The sequence below is a fragment of the Corvus brachyrhynchos genome, unplaced genomic scaffold, assembly GCF_000691975.1.
Source record: "Corvus brachyrhynchos isolate BGI_N302 unplaced genomic scaffold, ASM69197v1 scaffold162, whole genome shotgun sequence".
Classification (NCBI taxonomy): Eukaryota; Metazoa; Chordata; class Aves; order Passeriformes; family Corvidae; genus Corvus; species Corvus brachyrhynchos.
Genome location: NW_008236696.1, coordinates 5,374,031 through 5,384,842, shown reverse-complemented (window position 1 = coordinate 5,384,842; position 10,812 = coordinate 5,374,031). Strand labels below are relative to the sequence as shown.

At 38.6% G+C, this 10,812-nt stretch overlaps 1 protein-coding gene across 4 annotated transcripts in view; it reads right to left on the bottom strand.

Moving 5' to 3' along the window:
* CAPN10 (calpain 10) overlaps nucleotides 1-10,758 on the bottom strand; it is a 12,581-nt gene extending 1,823 nt beyond the window's left edge. For 2 of the 4 annotated variants that reach the window (XM_017726992.1, XM_017726994.1), the window contains exons 1-11: nucleotides 10,337-10,758; nucleotides 8,852-8,983; nucleotides 8,398-8,594; nucleotides 6,928-7,145; nucleotides 6,276-6,417; nucleotides 4,558-4,724; nucleotides 3,727-4,010; nucleotides 3,054-3,256; nucleotides 2,427-2,682; nucleotides 1,175-1,374; nucleotides 553-598 (exon numbers count right to left, since the gene is read on the bottom strand). In XM_017726992.1, coding sequence (XP_017582481.1) covers nucleotides 553-598; nucleotides 1,175-1,374; nucleotides 2,427-2,682; nucleotides 3,054-3,256; nucleotides 3,727-4,010; nucleotides 4,558-4,724; nucleotides 6,276-6,417; nucleotides 6,928-7,145; nucleotides 8,398-8,594; nucleotides 8,852-8,983; nucleotides 10,337-10,480 — 1,989 coding nt within the window. In that variant the 5' untranslated portion in view covers nucleotides 10,481-10,758. Of the gene's footprint in view, nucleotides 1-550; nucleotides 599-1,174; nucleotides 1,375-1,403; nucleotides 1,507-2,426; nucleotides 2,683-3,053; nucleotides 3,257-3,726; nucleotides 4,011-4,557; nucleotides 4,725-6,275; nucleotides 6,418-6,927; nucleotides 7,146-8,397; nucleotides 8,595-8,851; nucleotides 8,984-10,336 lie in introns of those variants that run through there. The other 2 variants (XR_001859588.1, XM_017726993.1) reach the window with 2 other exon arrangements.
* Nucleotides 10,759-10,812: the final 54 nt, after the last annotated feature.

The window sequence follows — 10,812 nt, the reverse complement described above, 5'->3', positions numbered from 1 at the left end:
AGACCCAAGTATTTAGATGTCTTGTTTCACCTAATAAGCAGAGCATTATCAAGGGCGTGTTTTGATCCACCAACCAAATCAGCTATCTTTAAACTACTGTTAAAACAATATTTTTTAATTTAAAAAAATTTTAACCAAAGTTCTCCTCTGCACCCAGTAAAAACACCATAAGTATTAGTTACTCAGCATTCACATCCAACCTTTTTACACTACATGCCTATCTAATCAAGCAAAACAAAATCAAAATCTGAAATAGCTGTCATTAACTTGATCAAAACAACTTGCACTCCAGGAGGGATTATAATGGTGGGATGCTGCATGGGCTGGCTGTAGAGAAACAAATAAAAACCTGATCTTCTCATTTTGCTGTGCTTTCTTAAGCCTTTACAGCACTATAACATCATTAGAATTTTAAAATCACGATACAGAGGACACCAAATATTAAAACCAATCAGATGGAGGAAGGATACAATATATAGTTAAAACAAGCAGATCTGTGGTGACACCAAGAATGAATACATCAAAATACATCCATTAAAATATATCACTTGCCTCTTGTAATACTTGTCCAAGCGTCTCCTGGCTGTGAATGCGCTTCCTGTTGAAAACCCAAACCACGCTTATTTCTGCACAAAGCATTGTGAATCTTGCAAATATCAAGTATTTATCCCAGTTTCAAAAGAGAAGTTATATCAGACTTCGTTCCACATCCTTTCCCTTAGCAAATCTTTCTGCAATTCTATGCAGTCTTATGGAATTTACAATTCTAATTCAGAGCTGTTGTTTTTCACGTCATAGTTATGAACTACCTGGAATAAGGCTGACTACTCATCACATTTTCTCAAAAACAACCCTGATTATTAAAAGGTGCTGTTAAATTTCAACATAAATCCTAACATGGATGATACAGGTAATCAATTACTTTAATGTCATCTCCTCCAGCACTAGACATCTGATATTCAGCAATTAATGCAAGAAGATTTAACAAATACTACTTTTTTAGTCGTTCTTCCAACATAATCAAAGTGGTAAGCAGTGCATGCAAAAACAACAGAAATACAAAGACTTTATAAAAAATTTCCATCAAGAGAACACGTTACTGCAGTTGTTTCCATGCATCCTATAATACATGCATTAAAAAAACTAAAGCAAATAGAAGGCAACATCATTTTACCTGTCTATTTTGGTTGCTATGACCAGTGTAAAATTGCCTTCTGTACTGGGCAAGTATGTAGAAGGTATAATGACATAACTTCCTGCAGGAAGCCTGCAAAGTCGGCTGACTTCCTGGGAATAGCAGTGAGGTACACAGCTCACCAGTGGCTCCAAGTGTACAAAAGAAGTAGTTTGTGGTTTCCAGCTGCTGTTAGGCACCTGCAAAAAAAGAATGTAAACATGCCTACCTTTTCACCTGTTTCAGGGCTCACAGTGTTTCATTCCTGTGACACTACAGTGTGATATGGTCCATCTCTATTCCGCTCGAAATACTCACTCTGCTGTACAGAGCTAGAGAGAAGAGGAATGGAAAAGCTTCTGGAAAACCCAGATGGCAGTACTATGAACAGATGAATCATTCCTAGCCTGTTTGTAGACAATGTATAGAACCCTCTACTCACATAGCTCTAGAGCTTCCTCTGTTATCTAACCTCACTCTTCCCTACTACAGCCTAAAGCAGTTGTTTTTCACCTCAGGGATTTGCTGAACAGACTGTGTCCTTCCTATATCTAGTAGTCTTTCCTGTACTAAAAAGTCATATTAGACTTCATCTCAGTCTCCTATAGGCATACAAAATGCCAATCTTTCTTCACACATTATATATTTGAAGTTTTATGATTACTTCTGATGCCCAGCTTCAGATTTTTCACTTAACCTTCTTTTGAAGCATGTGTTCTAAAAATGAAGCTACCTTTCTCCGCAAAATAGTTACTTAAGCAGCAGCTTCTTAGGCTACATTTACGCAGTTGATCACTAGCACACACATGTAGAACCTGTATCTATCCATACCAAATCAAATCTTGTTTTACTTCTGATCACCTGCTCAAGATATCACAGTCCTTTTGATCCAGTATCATTTGCCTAGCACATATAATTATTAGACATGAAGAAAGTTAAGTGTTCGTGATGAATTACCAAAAGGTCTGGTCCTCAATTGCTAGGGCACTGAGAATTCTTTGCAAATCCTCAAGAGTTCGTTGTTGCTAAAACTAATTCAGAACCTTGTAAGAATTCAGTGGAACTAATTATCTGGTTACTATGCCATGTAACTATGTAAGTTATTCCATATCTTTCATGGGCATTACTTCCCAGAGTCAGCTTGTGTTTCTCCTAGAAGAAGAAAGTCCCTTGCAAACTGCAAGGAGCCCTGTGCTCACAGGCTAACCTTCACCCTTGGCAAATGAGCAATCAAACTGACCAGAAGCCTTACCTGGAAAATATGGAAACCTATTGGACAACACTTGCTATCCAGGCAGTGCTGACGGAGGGTGACTTTCACAGTGGTTTTTCCCGGTCCTGCAGGAATGGAGAGGGGAAAGCAGGGATTGGTATGAAAGGAGGGGAAGTTCCTGCTACCTCCAGCATTTAGCCCATTCTTCCAGCAACCATGCAGCTGCACTGTCTCCCATTCACCAGCTGGGAGTTCTTCACAGAGGGCAGCATCCGTGGGTGGTGGCTTTAGCTCACTATCAAACATAAGACAGAAAAGAAACTAAAATGTATAAAATATGTACTACCAGAATATAAACAAATCTGACCAGCTTTTAAACAGTTGCCAACACTAAATTTTGCCTCTGCATATAGCACTAAGCTGCAGTTTAGAGGCAAGATGCTACTCATCTGGCTACTTATGATTAGTATTTTAATAAGATGTAGTAGCAGCTTCATGACAAAAACAAGGAGCTGGGGCACTACTTGCATGAATTCAAAGACAATACAATGCTGTTACCTGGCACTCTGCACAACTCTTCAAAATATTTTGAACATTTCCACTTAGTGCTACACTTGTATTTAAAGCAATAATTATAAGAAATGTTCTGTTTTGTTTTAAACCTACCTGAGAGAGATCCTTCCCGTTGAAAATACACGAAGCAAGAAATTCCCTACTGCATCTTTCAGAAAGGTGCTGGGAACAACAAGATAAAAGCCAGGTGAAAGGTCACAGCACACATGGACTTCTCTATCGTAGGAATGGCAGATGGTACCTACAACTGGAGGAGCAGAGAGGGTCTTTGGAAGGTTAAATCGTTTCTTCTCCACCTAGAATAGATGCATAATGATGTGTAGTGGTTTAGGAAAAATGAGTAACTTTCAATAAAACTAAAAATTATCAAATATTGTTTAGAACATTTTTTTAAATGCATACATTTACAAATGAAACAAAGACAAGAGTATCAGCAGATGAGTTGAACATCAAAGAGAAGTAGGAAGAGTCAATACTCAGGAGGAGTAAATTTAGGAATGGCTTCAAGTTATCAGCCTGAAATGTCATGCACTAGTTTGGAACAATCCCAAGTGCTCACTGATAAGAAGAAAGTACCAGTCTACTAACAGTTTGTACAGACAGTAACTGTGAGATAAACAGAACCATTCCAGCATAAATCAGAGATAGAAAACTGTGACTAGTTGAATCGTATCACTGCCATGGGAAATGAATGATTTTACTCAAATGTTTCAGTAATGCTTTTAAACTTCTATTTGCAAAGAGAAAAATGTCACTTGTGTATTACCTTCCAGACATGCAATCCCACAGCCTGGTAATTCTTTCCTTGTATGCCTTCAGTCAAAGATGGATTCTCCTCTGCTAAGCGGGTTGGATTTTGAATCCTTCCAGCCCAGTCAGTGCTGTATTTCCTGTCTTTCTGCAGCAGAGCAATGCACACCTCACTCGATTCACAGACCCTCAGCCAGAACTTGGGGTTGGTAGGGAAGCTGCTGTTGTTGCGGCAGCCACCTGCAGACTGCCCTCTCACCCAGGATCCAAAGAGATTCTGTGAGTGACACAGCACTTTCTCTAACAAAGCAAAAAACACATGGTGTGGATTTCAGACACAGGAAGCTACTTAATTTTATACAATAGATACATGGCAGAGATTCCCCAGCACAAGAAAACATGATGTCATAGCCTGACACCTCCCCAAAGCAGAAATTCATGACCAAGACTTCAAAAGGCATGAGAATTAATGCCACAGTTGGTAATGACAGACCGATGACATGATTTTTACAAGAAGAAACTGTTACTAGAAATCTCAAGTGTATCTACCATTAAAAACAAAACATCACAGGGCTGTCCAGAATAACAGCCTTCTAGACAGAGGACACTAATCTCTAAACCAACTAGCAAGTAATTCATAGAAATATCAATGGCTTCTCTAAATATCTTTAATTTCCACTTGTCCTTCTGTTTTTCAGTAGAGACAGAAAAGGCCTACGGATCTAAAGGAGAGGGAAAAATTGAGAAAGAGAAATTACGGTCTAGTTGCATCCATTTGCAATTCAAATCAATCCTTCCCATTGACATAATGTCATTTGCATGAGAAACATGTTTTCTCATACCACACCTGTATAGAGGCTCTGAAGTTGTCCTTCCTCATTGACTGGAAAGCCCACAGTAATCTCATCAAATTCCCTGAAAAATTCCTCTTCATCCACCCAGAATTCTCCCTCTAGGATCTGGGAGAGGAGTTCTGAAGCAACTGCTGGATCTAGCTGGTTCCATCCTTGACCGCTGCATATAAGACCAAAGTTAACGTTCCGCTTGTTGCCCAACAGAGTTCCGGAACAATATTCTACCAAATATCTTAGGGAGCAGGACAGTAAGAAGAGACTTCTCCATTTTATTGTGAAATAATTGCATTGAAAATTTCTCTACACATTGCTGTTCAGTGAGAGGGATCACAGGAAACACAAGTCATAACTTATCAAAGAAAACTTAGAAACAGCCTAACACCAGACTGGATGCAGAACAGACTTCTAGGTGAAATAGGTGCTTTGTTTACAACAGTCATTACAGTAAGAAGTCCAAGAGCAAAATAAAGATTTTTAACTGTTGCTTAAAAAAGGAGACAAAAAAGTAAAACCAGCTGCACTGTGATTGTTCTGAAAGAATTTTAATGCTTTACATCAAAAACTGCCATTTGTATTAAGCAGCTGGTTTCCCCATGAATCTGCTTGCCAAGTCTCGATAAACCAAGAATTTAAGCACCTCCTTATTTAGGGCTCATTAAAAGCTAGTAGTTTCAACATTTTCCATTGTTTCACTAACAAAAAAAGAATAGCTCTGCACTTGAATAAAACAGGGTTCTAAGGTCACCCAATGAAACCCTATCCTCTTGCAACTACATGGCAACTTACTCTTTCACAAAGAAACTACAAGAGACCAAGTGTATAACCAAAACACTGTCAAAAGCAAAAAACATCAACTGAAGCTCTCAATAAATGCAATCAAATTATTTTTCTAACTCAGGGAAAAAAAGCATTTCTACAATGCTCACTAACATCCCCACATTGTTAACATATTTTAATGCTGACTGCTTGTTGCTTGGGTCAAGAATTGCACGTTCTTTTGTACAGTCAAAACATGCTAACATTTTTCAAAATAAGCTAGCAGGGTCTGCCCTTTCATTCTTGCTACTTTGCTATTTGAGCTGCTACACATATTTCTGTAAGTCCTTTAAAACAGTTCTCTTCTCTTCTCTATTTCTACTTTATATGGACTCAGTTCCAGCTTCTCCTACTTATCCCAATCTACAGAAAAGAGAGCACACAAGCAACAAGCATAAGCATCCTTCATTCAAAGAGTCAAAACTTCAATGTGAAATCCTTCCTTCTGCTATATTTAGTTTTATAATTACTCCTTTGCTTGTTTTCTGCAGCTGAGCCAGAAGCAAATGAAAAGAGTCAAGTAAAGCTGAGTGACAAGAAACAAACACGATCAAAGATACTTAGATCAATGGCAGAATAACAAAAAAGCACCACAAAAATCAGAAACAGAAAATTAGCCAACACCTTAGGTTTGTCTCTATAAAAAGATATGATGATTTGATAAACAAAAAGGTTATTAAAAAAATTTAGATTGCCAAAACCAGGAGAACAAAATGATGAGCCTCAGAACCAATGAGCTGTGTGAACTCCCAACTCTCTAAAGGATTGTACACACACTGAAGCCTCTCTCCTCTGCTACAGATTATTAGCAGTGTTTGCCTATGCAATACATAGATAAGCTTTGTGCTTCAGAACGATCACAAATGGTTTTCCAAATGAATATAAAACTGCTCACCCCTCACACCAGGGCCCTTTCCAGCACCGCCTCCCCCAAGGATTTCGTATTCGTAGTAGGAAGATTTCCTTGCCTGACACTTCAGACAGATTCACTCTGTCTATCACAATAAAGGCATGAAATTCTCCTAGTTCACTTGCACCTAAATAGGAAAAAAAAAATTGAAAATAAACAAAAGAATCAGTTCCATATTTCGCAGTGACGTTAAAGTATCCAGTGAAAGAAGGCAATTTTGCAACAAAAGGAAATTGTTTTAAAATCTGTATTAGAACAGCACAAAGAAACCCCAAACAGTTCATTTTAAATGTGACCATAGAGAAATAAAGTAACATTTCCAAGTGTGTTGACTCACTCCTTGATCTCAAACCCTACATATTCACCATGCTGAAATTCATTGGGGTTTTCAAGGCTGTTTTTGAGGGAGTTCATCCAGGGGGGGTGCATCTGTTTTTGAGATCTGACCATATTCTAATATAAAAAAGCACTTTTCAAAAGCACCCTCCCATCCTGAACTCAGTAACATCCTTAAATCTTTATTTATCCAAACTTATCTAAAATTGCACCATGAAACTGGCACAGTACTAGAATCAGCACTTGTATTTGCCAGCTGCCTTGTGCTTTGAAGCCTGCTAATAGAGACATTTACTATCACCTTGTCTGGAGTTGAGGACTGAACAGCTTATTACACACTGTTCCTTCAGATTCATTAATCTTCTAAACACTGCTTTCTCCAAAACCATGCCTGTCTTCTCTTTCTCCACATCTTTTCCAGGGCCTTTCAGGGTCCATCTTTCAGCAATTCCTCCAGTCAGATCAACCAAAGCATCTGCCACCTGTCCTGCCCACAACTGCTCATAAGATCCATGCACTCTAAAAAATTAAACCAAAAAAATTTTAAAAAAACACCAAGAAAAAGTTTGTACAGACAGAAGAACAAAAGAAACACAGTTCCTACACACTTGCAACCCCACTCTATATCACAATCATGACTGTACCCTACCCCATAACCCAAAGCAGGCAAGAGAAAGCACAGACTATTTTATTTATACAGAATACAACATCTAAAGAATATGTAAGCCATTGGATACTCCACTGTTTGATGGGAAGTTTCTTACATTCTCTCTGTCCTATTTAAAAAACTGCTGTTGTCTAGTACTAGTCATTTGTACCTTATCATCCATGCTCTACATTATCTTTGTGATATACTAACTGCATTCTGTATAAATAAAAATATTTCTTCCTCTTCATTTATCCTTTATTCACTCTGCACAAATAACCAGAGTAGCACTTCCCTCAACAACCTAAGCAGATCAAGAGATTGCCCCACCTGATGTAGCAGATGCAAAATACAGCAAAAGAAATCAAGACTAAAATAGAATTATAAATTCAAAAATAACATCTCCGCAGAAAACAAAGAAATATTACATTTCAAAACCTACAGAGAAGCTTTAACATGACACTGGTGCTTCACAGCTTCTGCTCAATGTATCTACAGCTGGGTAAGTAATTTCACACAAAGTCTGCCTCTGCCCTCTGCTGGCAACCACATAATCTTCTGCTCAGATTCTTTGGGACATTAGATGTCTGTCTTACCAGTGCATTTTGTCTCCAAATTGTTTGTCCATCTGGACAGCTTTTCCATTGATGTGCCATAAACCATACAATAGCTGCATTTTCTTCCTAAACAGTAAACTATCAAATTATACAAAAGAGCAGTGAAACTCACACAACTAGATTCTCAACTAGCACAAACTTACATAACATTGTTGCTTTCCACGAAAATATCTGCATGCTTTCTGCTTTTCATTGAGCTCTCATCTTCCTTTAACAAATTGGATAACTAACAGACAATGACTTAACAAACATCATTTGAATCCTGAAAATTCATTGCAGCTCTTACTTTTGATCAGAATTCCCTCCCTAAGACTATCTTACTTCATGTGCAACTGGAAGCACACCTTACAGATCTACAGTTTAAAGAGCAATTTCTGCACAAGCCAGAATGGGACCACCAGGAGCCACAACACTCAGATCTATGCCCAAAGCAGCCAGGTAAAGTAACTAAGCAAAGAAATACACAAGTATTGTACTTCTATTTCCATCAATAGCAATGTTCACATACTTTGCATAAGCTTTTTCCAGAAGTGGAAGCCAAAACAAATCCTCTGTCTGACACTGGGAAAAGCAGAGTTTGCCTCCAAGGCAAGGCAGGCGATCGTCGATGGTCACTTCCACCCAGTGGCCAAACTGCCAGACCCGGCACGTGAAACAGCCTTGGTAGGACTCATCTGTCCAGCTGGGCTGACCTGGAGGGATTACCTGGAAGGCAAAAGCCAAAAATCAAGACAAACAATGAATTAATGGTTTTTGTTGGGGTTCTTTTTGCAAATAAAACCAGTTTAAAATATACTGAACATCAACCATTTGTAACAAATACAGAAAAAAAAATGTGATAACAAAACCAGTGAAACTGAGCATAATGAAGCCAATACTCATTTGGCAGCTTGGGACTCCAGAACAATACACAAATGTCAATTAGGTGAAGAAAACTTCTCTAACATGAAACTTCTCCACACCTTGTTCAGTAAGTATTTGCTCTTCTGCAAAGCTACACAGGCACACAGGAACCAACAGTCTCCCAAAATTCCTTGTTTTACTTGCACATCCTGCAGATTGTTTGAAAATAACCGAGGAGAAGAACAAATGTCCTAAAAATAAAAGAAGAGCAGTTAAAGCCAAATTCTGCATGATATTCTAAGAAAGTCTGTGTTGCAGGGACTGGGAGGGCTCCAGAGATCTCTCATAGAACAAGAGAATTTTTATGTCTAGAAAATTTCCTTTTCAGACACAGCCTAAGTAAGAAATAACAAATAAATAGCTTGTGGGGGCATTTTGCAGGTACTTCGTGAATGCAGATCTAGTTCCCACATGAATTTCAGCACACAACTGTCACTATCAGGTGCAACCTTAGCAGAAGCAGTAATAAGTGAAAGACAACATAATTCGTCAGCTCCTTCCTAGACTTATGATCAACTGTGACAGGGCTGATGCCATCCACATTGAACACCCCAAGTTACAAAAATCTCAAAACTAGAACAAGGGAAAAACCTCTCCTAGGACACATAAAAATAGATTAGTTGGTAGCACAAGATGCAATTTCAGATGCAAAGTCTTGAATACTTAATCAGACCTGAAACTGAGTTTGTGAAATGGTTTTTCTTATACACAAACACTGCAAGAGATGGGAATTAACTCATCAGCTCTCAGTAGCAATCAAGGTGTAAAGTACAAAAGCAGGAACCTGCACACTGGACTCTGTGAAATCATTTGTTTGCCAATTACACCTGATAATCAACAGCTCTGTCACTGTTCTACAGAGAGCCCCAGACACAGGGGAGAAAATACAACTCAAGACAACATACTTTTTTCCTCCATTAAATTTTTATAGCCTTTTTTTTCCCTCCACACAAAGGCAGTATCATAAATACTTCACTTTAAATGGGTGTACTGCAGAAATGCATTCTAAAGCTTTTAGCTCTAATACAGCTTGCTCTGCAACCCAGCTATAAGTTTAAAAGCAATACAAGTCATATGACAAGTTATAAACTTTAGAAGTTTTCTTTCCTGTTATCAAAGAAATCAACAACTACAAAAAAAAAAACCCCATAGGCTTCTGAAAACTTCTAAAATCCAATTACCCATTTTAAAGACAGTTATGCAATGTACCAAAAAATTCGGGAATGACATAATGCTGCATTCCAACTTGGTATGTATGTTATCTGCATAATGAAACATATTTATAATAAAATATCTGAATTTCTACTACTGCCATGAAATTTAAAAGCTCTACAAAAGGATTTAAATCAAGCCTACAAATGAGCACCCAGACTTAAAAACTGTTACTCATGTATTGTTAACGCTGACATACATTGGTTTTATCATTTATGTATTTCTAAACAAAAAAAAAAAAACATCCAGAAGCAGTCATTCAATGCTAACTTGCATTTACTACCTGAAAGCCCAGTTCTGCTAAAATAAGCCCTTTATACCTTAAAACTCACCTTAGGTCTCAACCAAGATATCTCGCCCCTGAATTGGGCAAGCGGGGTACAATAATCAAAGAATATAGAGGTATCACTGGCCGGAAACGTGGGGTCTGTGTAAAGGTCTCTTGTCACCATTAATTGCTTTTTCTCTCCCAGCATTTTCAACACAATCCTAAGCAGTTTTGCCGGCTATTCCTACGACTTTATATCGCCAGGCACCAACCTGCAACAAAAGCGAGTGTTACTGGGAAATTACAACAGGACATTGGAAATTACAACAGGCAAGGCGGATTTATTTAGGGATGGAAAGCCTCTCACTCCAACACGGAGCACCTGGAACCACCACATTGCTGGCTTCTCCCAGCACCTGATACCACCCTACACCGCTCAGCAGCAAGAGAAGGGGCGGCCTCTGAGGAGACCTACACCCATTTAGGTCCCTTCCCCCCGCTCTGCGTACACCCTCCAAACAAGGCTCCCCCCACCACCCT